This window comes from Aulonocara stuartgranti (genome assembly GCF_965226115.1).
Source record: "Aulonocara stuartgranti genome assembly, chromosome: 12".
Taxonomy (NCBI): Eukaryota; Metazoa; Chordata; class Actinopteri; order Cichliformes; family Cichlidae; genus Aulonocara; species Aulonocara stuartgranti.
The window spans coordinates 13,203,302-13,221,609 of NC_138948.1; the positions used below are offsets into that span (position 1 = coordinate 13,203,302).

The window sequence follows — 18,308 nt, forward strand, 5'->3', positions numbered from 1 at the left end:
GCTCCTTAACCAGGCTAGCAGGATTTGGTACATTTAAACCACTCTCACGTGACGTGAGTAGCATTCATCATCCATGCTCTGCCGGGAAACCTCTGTTTTTTTGGTTTGTTTGTTTGTTTTTTACACACACCAACCATGCAAGCACACCGCCCTCACTCCCCAGCGTCTCCTCCCAGAAGCCACCACAAATACTGCTCAGGAACAGCATGAAGAACTTGGAAAAGAGCCCAGACACCCAGATTCCAATGTGATCTGCCACCAGAACAAGCCTCATCCTCGGGGGCCACCCCTCCGCCCCAAACTCACAACCCTACAGGACCCGAAGGATCCGCTGCACCGACCCAAAACCACTCGCTCCATCCCTCAGCCGGTCAGAGCTGTTCATCTGAGCAGCTTTGGGAAACTGTTTCGGTCTTTTTGGATGATTTAATGTTGTGGCTGATCGGTGTATGCGTGCCACCACCCAGTGGGCTGTCTGATTGTGCCAGATTTTTGTGTATTTGCACGTAAAAACTAAGCTAAATTATATGTAGTGTTATGAATATAAGGATAGAAGGCAGGCATGGTCTTTGGTGATGAGATGATGACAATACGTAATGAGATATTTGTTCATCTCGGCCTAGAACCAGAGGTATTCATTCAATATTAAGTGTCCTTAAATCTCTGAAGGCTACTTCTGCCAACCTGGCACAGTACTAGGACTGCTGGTTCTGCTCATGTTGTTTATTATTGATAATCGGTTGCACAAGGTAGCTTCAATTTAACACATTGATAGGGGCCGTCAGAACACCACCTCTGGGTGAGTTTTGTTTTTGGAAATGTTAAGCTTCCGATCATGTAGCAGGAAGCTTTGCTGTTGGCAATGGAAAGGGTTTTTTGAGGGGGAGGGGTTCAAATTTTATGGAGATTTAGTTTTGCTGTGGAAATGTTTTATTCCGGTTACCCTGCACCTCCCTTTCATCGACTCCTAGCTCTAATTTTTCACATGGACCATGATTGACAGATGTCTTTTGAATAATTTGCCTTTATTTTAATTTGATTAGATTTACTTCTTCTTTTGTCACACTTAATTATCAATTATCTTTTTAAAAATTCTTTAACTTCTTTTTATATCATCCAAATGCAGCTCATTGCCTTCAGTACACGTTTGGAAAATACAATCTAGGCTGTTGTATCACATGATGCGTCTTCCACTTGACTAAGGAAGAGGCTCTTACAAACTGTTAATCCAGTAAGCTAACTGCCCATAGAGCCTTGTTTTGCTGCTGTAGGGAAGCAAATAGAGATTAGCTTTGATTTCAGGGTGGATGAAGTATAGAAAGCCTTTTATATGAAGCAGGTTGATCACAGTTACATACTGCGTGTGTAAATATAAAGATCCATGAACTAGCTTCTGATAATACCTGCATAATCGCAACGATTAGTCGTAGATTAGCGGTAGGTAACGACGAAAGCCACTTTATGAAGAAAATCATTGTGTACAAACAGGTATATTTATGAAAATGTTCATATTTAGAATTCTACTGTTCAGGCAGCAGATGTAATCTTACTAATTTTTCTTTTCTCGTCATTGTTTCCTTTTGTTTTGTTCTGGGTTTTTTGTTTTTCTGATGTGGACTATTTTTGTTTTTCACACCAATTAAAGTGTTTGGAGATTCCTTTGTACTCCTGCAGCAGAAGGACAATAAAAATGAGTTTTATCAAAGCCAAACGATATCTGCTCGAACAGACACTGGAGAATAAATAATTGTTGTTGTTTTTTTAATCTAATACTTCTCATTATTCTTTCAAAGACTGGAAGATTTCAGATTCTCTTTATTAACGTTAAAATCGTAGATGAAGAAAAAACTCACTTGGCTTGATCACAAAGAAGCGGATCGTCATATCAAGCGCTTTAAAAACACTTGCATATTGAAAATGTGAATTTGATCAGATTATTCTAATTTTATAGTAGAGATATTGTATAAATCAGTGTATTATAAACAGGAAAATGTACTGATGTAATAAAAGGATTGTATAACACGAGCAGATGTGTTCTGTGATGTCAGAGCATTGCAATACACAATCATATCGGTATTCACTTAGTTACACCTGTTAATCTGCATATTGATCTAATCAGCCAATCGTACGGCATCGAGTCGATCCATTTAGGTACACAGACATGGCAACGATGACCAGCTGAAGTTCAAATTAAGCATCAGAATGGGGAAGAACGATGATTTAAGTCATTTTAAACGAGACGAAATACTTTAACTGTGATTTGGCGCTATATGAATGAAAGTGAATTTAATAAATAATGGTTAACTTTTTCACACCCATTTCCAGCTCCATATATATTCTTCCGCTTTGTTCGGTGAACCTCTCGGTTTATTTAAGCTATACGAGCTCCTTTACGTTTAAAACATTGACCTTTTGTCTGATCGGTACGGAAGAGGATTAGGGCCACTGGGGGGGGGGGCAAAGTGGGCACGTCTTTTTTATTCTTCTTCTTTTCCTGAATTCATTTTTTTTTTCCAGTGGCCCTAATCCTCTTCCGTAAATCGGCCATCTCTTACAAACCAAAGATTTAACCCATTAAAGCCTGAAAATTCTTTTTTATTATTATTATTATTATTTTAAATGGTGAGTTTATTAAACCATCTGACAAATTTGTTAAAAAATAAATAAATTTAACTTCCATATTGACTTTTAATTTGCATCTGGCTTTTTTAATGTGTTTTGCAATTTATTTTGGTTTTTCAGAGGGGAAAAAGTCACACTGGTGATGTAGTGAAGTCTCAGAAACTGCATATATAAAATATGACACACTCGGCATATCTGCACATACACTGACCTCATATTAAACTATATATAAAACCACTGTAAGACTAACATATAAAGAGGAGTCCTTACTGTAGGCTGATTGTGGTAACCACTGCAACACCAGCTAAAAATACATTAAATTCAGTTTTTCCTTTTAAAGAGCTGCCGGTGGTGACTCTTTGGTTCGACTCTGAATCACTTCATTTCCTTTAAAAAGGGAGGGAAAAAAGCACATCACCTTTGCTCTGATAAAGATTTGGTGGTAATTATAGCAATTACAACAAGGTCCACCTGCCAAGTTTTTGCCTCTGTGTAAAACCTCAATAGACCTGAAATGAACAATCAATGTGTGATTTTAACTGCAAAATTACATGTTTATTTTAGGTGGTACTTTTACAAAGAAGAGGAAGAATTACACAAAGGATTATGTTTTAACATTCTTCAGTTAGTGATTTTCCAAAGTCTTTGCCTTCTTGTTTGTGGATCTACATAATGAGAGTTTCAATATGAGCAGCTACAAAACAAATTCAGCTCAAAGAATTACCTTCAGACCTTCTATCCTTTCATTTGTTAGAAAAGATGAAAGAAACAGGCCACACCTGGCTGCAATTTATTTTTGCTAAACCTCTTGAATTAAAGCTGAAAGTCTGCAATTCAATCACATCTTGATTGCTTCGTTTCAAATCCACTGCTGTGGTGCACAAAGGAAAAAAAAAATATTAAAATTCAGTTTAGATGCTGTAAATGCTTTAATAAAAGTTCTGTTACCGTTTCAGACAAAAATCAGTCTCAGCATGAAGTTTACGTCTATATTCACACTCATTCAATTTTTATAACTCCAGATGACTGTACAATAAAAACACAGGATAAATACTGTTTTAAAAAAGGATGTGAAGAAAATCTGTCATTCTGCAGGAACTATGGTATTTTTCTATACTTTAAAACCAGAGCGCTGTACATACGACAGGTCTTCCTCAGTGCCATGGTTGGCAGTTTGGCTAACATGCAAAGAAATGCAGCAGTGTCCCACATTTCCTGCCAGAAAAACTAACAAAACAGGACTGTGGCATAAAAAAATGTTTGCTCCAGTGGTCAGTGAGTTCTTATTAACCTACAATAACTGACATTTTTGGACACAACATTGACATTTGGAGTGGCATTTCCAACAGCCTGACAATCTTATAGCTTTCCCCTGCGGGGCCCCTTAGCCATTGAGTATAGGTACATATATGAGGAGCGTGGGGGGGGGGGTGTAGAGCGTTTATGTACTGCCGTTGCCAAAAATACAAAAAACAACAACAACAGAGTGTTGAGAGTGAATCAGAAAAGCTGCTGGAAGCGAAGAGAGCTGCAGATGCAGGAGGTCTCTCATTCACACTAAACTCAGTCAGTAGATACATTAAAGTAAAAAACAAGACATCTTTAGCCATTTAAGTGTTAAACGATGAGGTTTTATTCTCATTTAGTTCTTTTTAATAGAAGAGCAATCGTTTCATTAGACACATTTGAGCACAGTCTTTGTGAAGCAATTACATTTATGAAATGCTTTGGTTATTTTCTACATGATTCATTAGGCACAGGTTAGCAAGGACCGACTGTAGCCAGGTGTAAATAACCAGGTGCTCTGAATTACAGTTTCTCCTCATGATGGCTGAGAATAAAGACGTTTTATTTCAGACTCTTTGAAACTTGATTAGTGACACTTCAGAATTAATTCTCAGGGTCACTTTGTGTGTTTCCCTCGAGTGGAAAAGTATGTAAACACACACACACACACACACACACACACACACACACACACACACACACACACACAGAAGGAGAAGGCGAGCTTGTAGGTTGGTCAGTTCTTGAAGTCATTTGATTGGCTGGCTGAGGAGCTCACAGCTTGGCGTAGTCCTTCAGGATAACCTCCAGCTTCTGACTCAGCATGATGTTCCCTCTAACCTTCAGCTTGCCAGAGAAGAAGGCCTAACAAAGAAAACAACAAAGAAACACTTGAGCATTTTTTTTTCTTCCCAAAGAGCCACAGTCTCTTCTGTTTAGGAGCCGGCTGGCTGTTAATCGTTTTCAAGAACAAAGAGAGCAAAATGGGCCAAGACGCCTGCAGCTAACACCAACAAGGTCTCGGACAAAAGGGAATCTTTGGCTACCGGTTCTCTGGCAGCAGAACAATCAAAGAATATTATATTATTCATATCCACAAGGTACGGAGCCAAGCGTGCAGCAGAGAAGCGCCTTCACTGGGAAAAACTGAACCACTGCCAACTTGTACCGCTTTCCACAGATAAGATTAAAAAAAAATAAAAAAAAAATCAATCACATGATGGGGTTATGATGACCCTGCAATGACAGCGGTGTGCCTTTCAACCCCATCGACTAATCTTCCTCCAGCTGCTCCTTTTCATCATGAGGGAGAGTGGAAAAGCAGCACCCAGCCCGATGACACTCTTTGTTAAGAGCGTGCACACGCGCTCCTCAGATCAATATCAGGCGCTCCGGGAAGCATATAAATTCTTTACAGTAGCCACATCCCATCTGTCATCGCCAGTGACAGATGGGAAGTACTGCCGATTGATTACCCCCGCCGAGAGCTTTCTGATCTGATAGATCATTGCATTCATTATTTTTTTAAAAATCTGACATGACGAGATCAGGGAGGTAGTCGTTACAGACTGAAGGGCTCCTCGAAGGCACTTTCCCTTTAATTACAATGTACTAGAAGTGATTTTAACATCCCAAAGAAGACGTGATTTAAAATATGAGGCTTTTTTTTAAAAACAAAACCACTTGGTCATAAAAGGATTTCTGCAGGTTTTTGTAAACTTTAACTAAAATATTTACCAGTGTGAGCACAGAAGCTTTAAAGAGCATGAAGCAGGTGAGTCACTGTGCAGAATTTTAAAAAAATAAATAAAAACAAGGTCATTCTTCACACAGCAACTAATTAACGTTGTTTTATTACGACTCAACAGTTACCTTCTGAGGGTTGAGCTTCCCCTGCACCACCTCCATGAAGTCTTCGTCCGACACAGTCATGGTCACATCCGCCTTTCCGCCGTAAGGCCCTTTGTGCAATGACCCGCTGCCGCTCTTCAGATCAATGGCTAAAGGAAAACGGCACAGAAGAAAAAAGCTAAATCAAAATCAAAGCTTCAAAATTGACCTGAACGGCTTATTTAACCCGTGACCTGTGTCTTAACCTTCGTTTCATGGGTGCGCGTGGGAGCCAATCATATGATTTTTTTTTTGAGAAAAGAGAGGAGGAGGAAGACAGTCGAGCACAAATTTACTACGGGACACTCCAGTGAGCAGCAGCACAATCAATTTTATGCTGACAGGAGGTTTGCGGCCTTGTAAATCCATCACAAAAATCACTCCCAACCCTCTCTGGGGAAATTTAAATGTGTGAACTCCGAACCACCCGAGCAACATGAGCAGCAGCCTTTGTCAGATATGTTTAGCAGACCAATTACAACACAATAAATCTGCCTGGAATACTTGAACCAACTTCCAAAAGTTGCATGTAAAAGGTTCAAATCTTTATTATTTCTTATTCTTTACTCATGTGCTCCCTTAAGAGTTGTCTAGCGCACCATCTCCCCCCATCTCCCCCCAGCCCTCTGCATGACCTTCTTCACTACATCCATTCATCTTCTGAGGTCTTCCTCTTTTCGTCCTCCCTGGCAGCTCCATATTTACTCCTCTGCACACATCCAAACCATCTCAGCCTTTCATCTCTTACTTTGTCTCTAGCTGTACCTCTGATGCACTCATTTCTAGTCTTCTCCATCCTGCTTACAAAAATGTTAACATCTGCAACTCCGCCTCCTGTCTTTCTGTCAGAGACACTGTGTCCAAACCATACATCATAGCAGGTCTCACTATCATCTTAGAAACCTTCCCTTTCACTCCTCCAGTCACAAATCACCCCTGATACTTGTCTCCACCCACTCCACTCTCATCTTCAGCCCTCTTGTGCACTGTCTGTTGCTTTGCAAGGTTGACCTCAGGTATTTAAACTCTCGCTGTTACACCTTTCCTTACAGACTTTTATTCCTCCACCTCTCCACGCCCTCTTCGATTTCCTTCCGTGTCTCACTGCAGATCACAGTGTAATCTGCAAAAATACTCCACGGGATGTTTGTAGTATTTATTTATTCCACATATAAGTCAGGACCTTCTAAATATGATACAACCACCGCGCTGCATCAGACCTCCTTTGGTGCAACAGATCCACTGGCAAAGCAATCAGACAGCCCCTAGAAAAGGAATGGTATTGCACAGCTGCATGGTGCCCGGCTGTGAGCACACACTTCATTTAAGGATCTGTGCTCGCCATTGTGCAACTGTCATGATGAAGGTCGTTTTGTAGAACACTGGAACTTGACACTATAGTACAATCCCATCCAGCTCTCCTCATGATCTCTCCTCCACTAGACAGAAAGCCTTGAGGCGGCACATGTAGATGTGCTACCCTGGAGGAGCTGGACTACCTGTGCTACCTGATATTAAACTGACTCTATGTTATACTGATGATCAAATGTAGTTACCTGAACTAAAGTTATATTTTTATTCTCAAAGCATTCAGTAGACTTACTCCACTGTGCCGCTTTCTTCCCATCTTTCGTTATCTCCCAGCCGAACACAGCGTTCACCTTCTTGACCAGCTCTGAGCCCACGTCTTTGATACGACGGCCGATCTCTGCAAACACCAGCTCACTCTGAAGGCCACCTCCCTGCACGAATAAGTAGAAATGACATTAAAAGCTCATGTCCATTCTCATTTTCAGGATCCATTATCGTGATATGTCCCAAGTACAAATTCATTTTGTCCAAATTACCTACAAATACGAAAAAAGACATCAGGTGCTCTAGGACAGAGTTAGGTAAAATTGAATGGAGTATTTTCCGACTGATGTACCTGAGAGAGATTTTCTGGAGATGCTCCTGAGGCTCCGTGCAAATCCACATAGGCTCCTGCCAGCACGACTGCATCGGTCTCCTTCACCTGGATGAGAGAGACTGGAGCTGAAACTTCACTGTAGTGTAACATTTACCCATTCATCCCTAAAATTGTTCTGATTGTATCCAAGCCAAACTTAAAGACACTCACTTTGCACTGGATGTGAACTCTGTTGCCTTCCTTCCACATCTCAGTCTGCAGTGACTGACCCGGCATCACCGGCTTCACAAAGCGAACCTGAGGAGCAAAGGCGGGCGGTTAAGGAGAGCGAGGGTGGCGGATCTGCAGATACAGGTTTCTGAGATGGTAGCCATATTAACTCTTCACTTCTCACTCCTTTTTGCACACAAGCTTCCATCACAAAAAAAAGATTTCCAAAGCATAAAAGGAATTTCACATCAAAAAGCTTAAAGGCCTTGTGACAGAAATCAGGAGATGACACCATAAAACAGTGTCAACGGTATTGCGGAGATAAAAAAAAAAAAAAAAAAAGGAAGTAAGCTTCAGTGACACATCATTACAGCAGAGCCGTGCTGTGATGGAAATAAGGTGGGAGCAATCTGACACAGAATTAGATTATAAAATGTTGCGTTAATGTGAATCAGTCCATTACTGAAGTGTGAGACGTCATGGGAATGAATAAGAGAATATTAAACTATTGTCACGCTGTCGGGTGCAACGGATGACGTTAACCTGGAAAGCAATTTGTCTAAAGAAGCTGACGCAGCTGCACAAGTGGCCAAAATTAAACGCTGTCTAACATCTCGGTAAAGTTTCCGACCATGAAGATGATACTTTATGGCAGAATATTAATTTTGCAGGTCTACTTTTGCATTTTTATTGAGGTTATTCTGTCTCTGGAATATTAAACTTCAATCTCAATCAAAGATGATCGAAATCAAATGATTTTTTCCTTCGTCTAAAGAAAGCCTCTCTGCGCACAGTCTGAATGACAGGTTCAGATGATATCTGTCAGTAATTGTCTGTTAGAGAAAACCATCTAGACAGAGGGTGGACCAGAGTAACGAACCACTCATCAGCTCTTTTCACCCTCAAAATCAAAGAGGAACCACTAACGTAAGACATTCTCTGAAATCACGAAAGTAGTCTTCGCATGAACTCGAAAGCCTCATTCGCAGGATCACACAGTTTAAAATCGCAGGTTACGCTCACCTTGATGGCCTTGAACCTGGAGGGGTCGTTGTCGGCGAACTGCTTGAGGACGTGTCTCGCAGCGAAGCCGAACGAACACAGGCCATGCAGGATGGGAGCTTTGAAGCCTGACCAGAGAGCACGTCGAGTACAGCATGTCACGTTTAAATAAGACCAAAATGCATTCAAAATACCAGACAAAGATTAAGTCCTAAGCAAAATTTAAAAAAAAAAACAAAAAAAAAAACCCAACATGTTAGACTCTAACCTCCCATAGCAGCAAAGCTGGGGTCTATATGAAGAGGGTTCCAGTCTCCACTCAGGCGATACAAGGCAGCCTGTGACCACAGGGGAAACAGAAATTGTTTAGATCTATATCTAATTCATAAACCCCTGAACTTCTCATGCACAGATCTTGGATGAAATTAAATTATCATGAAGGCAATGGAAGAGATACCTAAAATAGGAATATCTTTGAAGTAATACAGTCACAGCCCTTTAAATTGCTTAAGGGATTTAGTTTTAAATTCCTCTTCTTTTTTTCCCCTGCATCACACAGTCAGCACACCCCCCCTCCCCAAACACTTCTGCCTCTCTGAAAAACTTCACGTTTATTTCAGACCCACACGATATCACCCATATATTATAAATGCAGCTAATTTATTGTGCGGCAAAACCCACACAGACTCACTCACTTGGTCTCTTGTGGTTGAATCGATCACAACAGCATCTGGTGAGCGTTTAGGAGGAGGAACAGGAGGCTGGAAGCAGCACAAAACAAACACTTGACATGTGATAACATTTTTATTTATTTATTTATTTATTTTACATTTTCTTATACTGTCCCTTTAGTAAAACAGCTTGTATACAGAAAACTTACTTTGGCTTTCTCAGAGCTTCTCTTTCCTCCGAAGCCTCCAGCACCGACAACAAACACCGAAAACTGGTTGTAGCACACCAGCTCGTTGCCACTGTAGGTATTCACTGCAGGAAGCACAATTTCTTGCAGTTAATGACAAATATCAGAGCCAGAGAGAGCATTCATGTCCTTTTACTTAAGGAAAAGCAAATCCACAATGATCTTCTACTACTACTACACTTTATGTTAAAGCCCTACATGCAAAATCTTACTTCTGCAATGAATTGCACATAAAAAAATAAAATACAACCTTTTATTATTTCATAACTCAGTAGTTTCAGTCTTTTCCTCTGCATACAAACACACACACACGCCTTAAGATTCTCCAAATCTATAAACTATATTGCATACCGTAGATACCTTACAATTAGAAATATTGTTCTTCTTAACTATTTTCGCAGTCTCTCACAGCAGAGAACCACTCCCAGCCCCTACTGTAAACGTACTGTGCTGGAAATAATTACATATAGGTCATATAATAGTATCACAAGGTGCTGCACATCCAAGAGCTGAATCTCCAGCTCCACCACATGCCTAAGAATGTGGAGGTCATGAAATTATTGACATGTTCAAGAAATCAGTTTTAGATGATGTGAGCTTTGCTGCATTATCCTGCTGGAAGCAGACATCAGGAGATGACGACACTCTGGTTATAAAAAGATGGACATGCTCAACAACAATCCTCAGGTAGGCCAAGTCGTTTAAATGTTGCCCAGTTGTTGCCAAGTGTGACAAGAAAACATCCCCACACCATTATACTACCACCAGCCTGAACTGATGATACACCCTAGATTGGATTCATGCTTTTATGTTGTTTACACCAAATTCTGATCCAACAGTCTGAATGTGGCTAAAGAAATCGACACTCAGACCAGGCAACCTTTTGCTGGTCAATTTTGGTGAACCTGTGCAAGCCTCAGATTCCTGCTCTTTGCCAGAGTGGCACTCAACACTCGAGTGTTGTGCATTCAGAGATGCTTTTCTGCATACCTCCGATTTTAACAAATGGTTCCTTGTGTTAACGTTTCTCTTCCATCAGCTTGAAGCGGTCTGGCCATTATCTGACATCAGCAAGACACTTTTGTCCAGATAACGGACACTCCCTGCATAGTTTCTCTTGTGAGATGTGTGAAAAAAAACCCAGCAGATCAATAGATCTGAATGTTCAACTAACGTCCAGCAAAACAGTCCCAGAAGACTTTTTATGTTTTGAAGTGAGATGTCTTTGAGATTCAGAAAGCTAAACTCATCCTTGTGCAGTACACGATTTCTACGCAGTGAGAAACTGCGTGTTAATTCAGCCTTAGAGGCGACTCTCAGGAAGAAACACATTAAAGTGGTAAAAACAAATGAATATGGAATAAATACTGTAAATGATATCACCTGCTTGGCCTATATGGCAAAAGAAAAAAAGAAACCTTACCATCCAGGAGGATGACGGCTCCAGATCCTTTATCCAACACGTCTGCTATCGTGGCCTCAGAGGTAAGTTTACCTGAAAATGTATTTTATTTATTTATTTATTTATTTAATCCAAGCCCTGCAAACTATTACCTCTCTAGTTTTAAGTCAAAGTATCTGACATAAGGTCAATTAATACTTTGTAAACATACAAACTCTAAAAGCCTTGAGACAAATCTCTAAACCTCTCTGTAGCATGTGCTGGATCCTCAATTCTCCAATTACAGATTAGTCAGTCAGAAAGTTAATCTGCAGTAGGTTAATTACTAAACTCAATTTTCAAGCCAAAACACCAAGACTCACAAGGGTGTGCTACTTCTCCTTGTCTTAAATAATGGATAACTAAATAGAGTTTTGGGTGTTACAACCAGAAAAAACACCATCTGGTTTCAAATAAGTATTTTTAATGATCACTTCGTACAAAGCAAGGACATGTCGGTTACTGTGAGAAACTCTGAGGCATTCATCTTTAAGAAAAACAAAAGCCGTTCTCTGTAATGGTAACGCATGAGGCAGAGCTGGGCTCCTCACAATCCTATTAGTCCTGTTATAGGACACGTGCAAAATGCATCAATGCTTTTGAGGTAACCTCGGTCATATCAGAGTTTAGATTTCTAGACTCATTATAAAAAAAAAATGAGACTGAAAATACCCATCCATGTAAATACACCTAAACTTGTCCCTTGCTGTATGTAATGTGTTATCCACTGCAGTGTGATTTAGGCTAAAGTGACACAAAAAGGCTCTAAAAGTGCTTTTAATAAGCAGAAATGTTTAAACGCTAAAAGAAATAAATGTTTGGAGTCGATATTCAATTCTAAATCACAACAACGCCGGCTGCTCCCTCATTTTTCACAGTGGCTGGATCCACATGTTTGATTTGGCACCGATTTTATGCTGGATGCTGATGCAACACTCCTATTTATCAGGCTTGAGACTGGCAGTGGGAGTACACTAGCTTCTGAGCCCCCAAGGCTGGCTGTGTTTCCTCCCAGTCTAAAACCAGGGATCTTGCTTGTGAAAAGCAAATGTGTCAACCAGTACACCATGGAGCCACAAGGAAGCGCTATATAAAATACTTTAGTTATAATCTCAGTAAGTTAATTTTTCCAGTCTTTTATGGGTTCAGTGGGCAGATTGACACGTTTTGTTTTCACGTTTCATGAAGTTTTTAACCAAACTTTGTAGATTCCATGTCTGGACAACCTTGAGCTTTGCTTGTGCGTTTTACATCAAACAAACATTTGCAGGCATGGCCAAAATAACTGAATCTAATAATATCTTGTAATGAGACTGTAACAACTGTAAAAGCTACAGAATGCACACATCTGGCCTACGGCAAAATGCCTCACATGATCAGAAATGCCAAGTTGTAAAAAAACAAAAACCGTACACAACTTTCACGCTCTGTCTCTTATGCGCTTTCAGCTACAAACATGCTCCCAACCCTCGGCAGGTCAAAGCTCCACGCCGCTGCCAGCTTCGAGAGCTGCAAGCCAGCTGCAAGGACAGAGAGCCCGCCATCGCAGCTGTGAGCAAGTCCTGCAAGAAGGCAGCAGCGGCAGCTGCCAGAGTCAGCAGCTGTAAACAAGCTGCTTCATCTCCCAGAATTTCTCCAGCAATTAAAAAAAAACCAATTCTTTCTGCAGAATTATCAGAGGGAAAATACCTGAAGTTGGCAGAGGTTTGTAAAGCTCCAAGTACTGCTCCCCATGCAACACCTAGAAAACAAACAAACAAAAAGAAAAACGAATATATCAGTTGCGACATATAATTATAAGAGGCATAAAGCCTCAGTTACTGTTTTAAGCAAGACTTTGTAAAGTGTTATAACAGGGTGCTTTTTTCCCCCGCTCTTTAATGCCAGCTTGTGCTTCCTCGTATTTCCTCTCCTCCCAATACTCAGAAACTGTCACTGCCCCGCCCCCTCTCTCTACCATGATCTTTTAAATCCATGAACTTGCCTTGAGGAAACTAGAGAGGAAGCTTCTGGAGGAACTAAGAGCTTTTATAATCAAGTGGCGTGATGCATAAACTCCTCACCTCCGTGTGACAGTTGATTCTTACAGCGCTTACTTTGTAGTGTTTGTGCATATGGATCAACAGATAATAAAACAGAACACAGTCAGACGGCGAGATGCAAACAATGTGCCATCACCCCGGGTGTGAAAACACATTTGAATATATGGGATAACTTAACGCTAATGTGTTGAAGCGTCTCACAAAGTTTGTTTTTAAAACATACACACGTTTGTCGACAGCTATGTGGTGCGTTATTGTGCAAACAATGCAAAGAAAGAACAAACGCCAGTGATTGGTGCTGCTAATAGGACGAAGATGATAAATCATCAGCTCCATTAACAAAGTTAGGAATCTAAATATATAAAAGGCCAGGTGATTAAGCTGTTTGGCGCATCACAGCTAACTGACATCGCTTAAGACTGATGTTGGGGTGTTAAGCATTTCTCATTCGGCAGCTCCGGCTTATCCATCCTTGTATCGCTCCCTCACGCTCTTGCTGCAAAGATGCGACAAAGAGATGCAAGCGTAACCGCCGATGGGATGCATTAGCATAATTAAAAGCATCCCGTACGATACGAACATGTACGTACAACAACAACAAAAGTCAAACTCAGCTGCACACAAGGACAAATACAGACACAGCAGACATCAACATGCACGTTTTCTAACCTGGGTAAAATCTATGTTGAGTCCAGGGACTGAGCTCAGACCACCATCCATCATAGCTGCCTGGGAGGGAATGACCCCGAAGGTGGGGAGGCAGCTGAAGTCCGGATGGCCTTCATACAGGAACCTACATTAAAATGCAAGTGTTAGTGCTCAGTGAAACAGCATACCTCTGTAGGAATAGGTTGCTGACAGATAAAAATAACAGCACAGATGGCTGCACAGGCGTTTCAGCGTGGATGGAATCCAGCGCATTCTTCCCCCTCCATGCAGGTCAAGGTAACAGTAATGATTGAAGCCATGATTAGCATTATTTTCTGTCCAGTTTCATGTAATTTGCCTTTTTACAACTACTGAGGAAACTACAGTCAATAACACAAACACATGCAGAATCACACCTCAGATGGTCTGGGTCCTTGGTGGACATGCCGACACCCAGCGCATACAGGATACACTGGGTGTGGTTGAAGCTGAAAGTGGTTGGAGGAAGTTTTTGTCCCACTGCTTTAGTCTGAGAAGAGAAAGAAGAGAAAACAGAAAGGGGATTAAAACAAAAAAAGGTGTAATTTAAAGAAAGAAAACAAGTTGCATCACAAAAATCACACCATAATGGTTTAGCCTCACAGCTACTCGGTAAGAAGGATCAAGCAAACATTTAGAGTGAATGCGTCAGTGTCAGTACACCATGTAATGGAACTACAGACACACCAAGAGAAAAGGCATTTCTAAATGGTTACATGTATTTTTTAGGACGCTGAAATGAACACGATCATTTAAGAAAACACTGAGGAGCAGATGAAATGCCGGCTTATGAGAAGATCTGTTGCTTCGCTTCAGGTGCCGGTGATAAATCTTTAAATGCACCCCTCCCTCTTTCAAAAATTTATTCAATCTGACAACAATTAGGCTGCAGACATCCAGTGTAAACAAGTGAGTGCATATCTTCCAAAGTTAGAAGGAAATTTGTTAGAAAGACTCTTTTTTTGTTATCACCCTCGGCTGTTGTTAAGCAGTGAGTCGCTGTCTAGAGTAACACAAAGAAATTTTGCAGTTAATCGTTACTGTGGATCGTTTCCTCTTCGCTCATCTGACTCTGACTTGATTAGATTTAATCACCCATCACATTACAAGCGCATTAAAGAGTTTATCATCAGGTCTGAAAAAGAGGTGTCCACACCAAAGCCTGACTGCTGTCTTAAAAGATTTTGCTGAACTTATTCTTTAATATACAAGAACCACGTAGAAAACAAAAAAGTATGCATAAATGCTAATAAAATATTACAAAAGGAGACCGCATCAGAAGATATAAAAAGATTCTCCCCAGATGATCACATATTTGATTTGGCTGTGATCTGTGAGGGAGGTAGTTTGAGGACTCGTGGGACCTCAGAGTTGAAAGGAATCAGCAGTTCAGAAATGTACTCCTGTGTCGCACCAGGCAGAGCTTTGTGAGCGATCAGCACAATCAGTCCAAAACAATCCTGGTCTTGAACAGTGGCCAGCGCAGGGAGGCCAGAAATTGAACCATGTTAAATTTGTGCTTGCACTTCTCTTAAGGAGCAGCCGGAAAATGAACCGAAACTCCTGAACACGCCATCGCAGTAATCGAGTGTTAATGACAAAGTCACAAATGTCTTTTAAAGGCCTCAGCGGTATTGTAAATATTTTAAAGCCCTCGTTAATTCCTGGGTGAGGTTGGTAGGAGGTTGTTACTGGTAGAAGTTTTATGAATATAGCATATCTGAATAATTTTCTCCGGCCTGACTGAAACTCATCATGAAACCACCAAAAGAAGAAATATCTTTTGAAAGGATGGTGCAAAAAATAAATAATTTTTTCAGAATTTTAAGGCCTTGATAAAAATGCCATTTCTCAATCCTAGAAACTGAGGTCTGATTAAATAAATATTTTATTTGTCAGCATAATATTGTCAAATTTAAATATGCTTGAGTGCATCCTATAAACTCAAAACTGCTTAAAAATGTATTTTTAACTGAAGGATAAAACATATTCCAGGAAAAGCATGAAGGTCCTCGGGGTTCTCAGAAGCAGCTTTCTGTGTAATATGAATGTTGTTTATCATTGTACTGAAGCACTAGTACGCGACACATAAGAGCACAAACTGTATTAAGTGTCTGACTCAAACAGAGCAGGAAAGGGGGTGAAACGGTCCCGCCGACTCCTTCATGTTAGCAAGTATTATTAAGACATACAAGAAATCCAGTTAAAGCGCACTATAAATATACATCTCTGGCAACATTACAGTCACAGCAGTACTGCAGTTACTCATTTGTCATGTTTACAGCCACTGTGCTGTAAATAAGACAGCTATTGTTCGAAACAATATTGCTTGGCAGAATGGTGCGATTCACACTCTGCATAATATCACCTCTCAGCTGATCGAAAGACATCATAAAACCTGGCCTCTGGAGAGCAGTTTTTAATTAAAACTGCATTTAAATGCAGATGTGGGGAATTGTGTGTTTTCAGACCAATTCCAGCTTCCCAGTACTTGGGAATATTATTAGTGCCTGCTCTCCTGCATGCACACGGCGAGATTAAAGCTGCAGTTGAGGAGCGGGGATAAAAAGCAGTAGTGGCTTGTGTAGGAGTAAGTCAAGTTAGTCAGTTATTTGAGTGAGATGATATGGGAGAGGGGGGAAAAAAAAAAAAAAAAAAAAAAAAGGTTTAAAGCAAAAGGATAGCTTTGTTATCCGGTCTATCTTCACTCATTTACTGTCTGCTCCACACTGCAGATCTATGTTTTTGTTTCTCTTCTTTCCATCTATTATTCAGTGTACAAATATGTAACTTCAAATTAAGCTTGCTGATATTTTGCCACTTTTTCCTCATATATTAATTATTGCTTTTCCAATGAAGAGTCAGACTGGTGATAAAATTTTAATTGTTACTCAGTTGATCAAAACACATGATACACAATACTCTGTTAATTCTGTTTGATAAATCCATAACAACTGTTTCACCTCCACCTGAAACTGATGCACATTTTAAGTCATGATTGAGATTTTTGCATTTGTCCTATTGTTTTTTTCAGATATTTTTGTTAGTCATGCAAAACCATGTTGCTAAATATATCAATATAACACTAAAGTTACACAAATAATAAAGCGCACTTTATGGGCATTTTTATAATACTTGTACTCCTTATATTAAAACTATTGTTGCCAATTTCTGATAAAGTACACCAACCTAAAACTAAAGGAGTACTTGCAGTTGCTTCATTATTCCCCAAGCAGTTATCAGCAGATGGATCCACATATTTGGGTTGGCACAGACTTTTCACTCTTCCTGGCACAATCCTCACATTTATCCCAGATTGGGACCGGCACTAGGAGTTCACTACCTTGTGACAGTTTTTTTTCCTTCCCTACACTTAGCTTTTTATGTATTAAAGGAGAAGGAGGATAATGTGATCATCCCAGGCACACAACTGCTGTTGTCTCAAGACGAGAGGATTTAAAACAAGAGTATGAATGTAACTAAGACTGAATGGCAGCCATGAAATATGAATATATGAAATACCTTGATATCCACCTTGCATGTGGAGAGAGGTCAATACAATACCAAGAAAGTCACATGTGTGTCTTGGGTGACACATGCACCCAGCAATCATCAAAATTCCTACAATAACTCTGGCGGTCAACCAGAATTCATATACCCTTAGTTACAGTTTTAACTCTTGTTTCATTCCATTGTTCCTGACTGCAAGAGACGGCATGAAATACCCGGATGACCCATACCCACAAAGTCAGAGGGGATCTCCACTCACCACAAGCTCAGACTGCAGGGAAAAGGGGTGGGGGGTGGGGGGTAGCCATATTACCCCTGTAGAAGCAGGCAAAGAAGGAAGCCCAACCAACAGCGGCACAGAATTTGGAAACCTCAAAGTCTTTAAGCTCCTGAAGTGGTATCAACAACCGAGTGTGAAAGGAGTTCCCTTCCTGTGCCCATAACGGACAAAGAATGCATCCGTTATAGAACTCAGCATTCGTGCCAATCTACAGTCTTACAGCCTGAAAAGGGCAAAGTTGACATTATAACACAGGTCCTCTGCCCCCTCTCTGAGTGCCAAAGGCAGACAAAATAATAGGTATGACAGGTGGACAGCATTCTGGAAAGAAAAGAAGTGATGAGCAACAAAGCAATCCCACGCCCATTAGGATGACAACACAAACAGTCCATGGCAGCAGACAGGACATGAAGTTCAGTTACATGCTTTGTTGATGCAACAGTGAGAAGAAAAGCAGTCTTACCAGATAACCATCTCTGGTAACTCCCCTCGAGGGGTTCAAAGGATGG

At 40.5% G+C, this 18,308-nt stretch overlaps 1 protein-coding gene across 2 annotated transcripts in view; it reads right to left on the minus strand.

The window, feature by feature from the left end:
- Positions 1 to 4,231: 4,231 nt before the first annotated feature.
- The window catches only part of hsd17b4 (hydroxysteroid (17-beta) dehydrogenase 4), a 32,610-nt gene continuing 18,533 nt past the window's right edge, over positions 4,232 to 18,308 (minus strand). For both annotated transcript variants that reach the window (XM_082553973.1, XM_082553974.1), the window contains exons 13-25: positions 14,387 to 14,499; positions 13,992 to 14,115; positions 12,970 to 13,021; positions 11,263 to 11,334; positions 9,801 to 9,904; positions 9,616 to 9,681; positions 9,189 to 9,258; positions 8,942 to 9,048; positions 7,919 to 8,005; positions 7,727 to 7,813; positions 7,403 to 7,541; positions 5,782 to 5,909; positions 4,232 to 4,773 (exon numbers count right to left, since the gene is read on the minus strand). In XM_082553973.1, the coding sequence (XP_082410099.1) occupies positions 4,684 to 4,773; positions 5,782 to 5,909; positions 7,403 to 7,541; positions 7,727 to 7,813; positions 7,919 to 8,005; positions 8,942 to 9,048; positions 9,189 to 9,258; positions 9,616 to 9,681; positions 9,801 to 9,904; positions 11,263 to 11,334; positions 12,970 to 13,021; positions 13,992 to 14,115; positions 14,387 to 14,499 (1,239 nt within the window). In that variant the 3' untranslated portion in view covers positions 4,232 to 4,683. The remainder of the gene's footprint in view (positions 4,774 to 5,781; positions 5,910 to 7,402; positions 7,542 to 7,726; positions 7,814 to 7,918; positions 8,006 to 8,941; positions 9,049 to 9,188; positions 9,259 to 9,615; positions 9,682 to 9,800; positions 9,905 to 11,262; positions 11,335 to 12,969; positions 13,022 to 13,991; positions 14,116 to 14,386; positions 14,500 to 18,308) is intronic.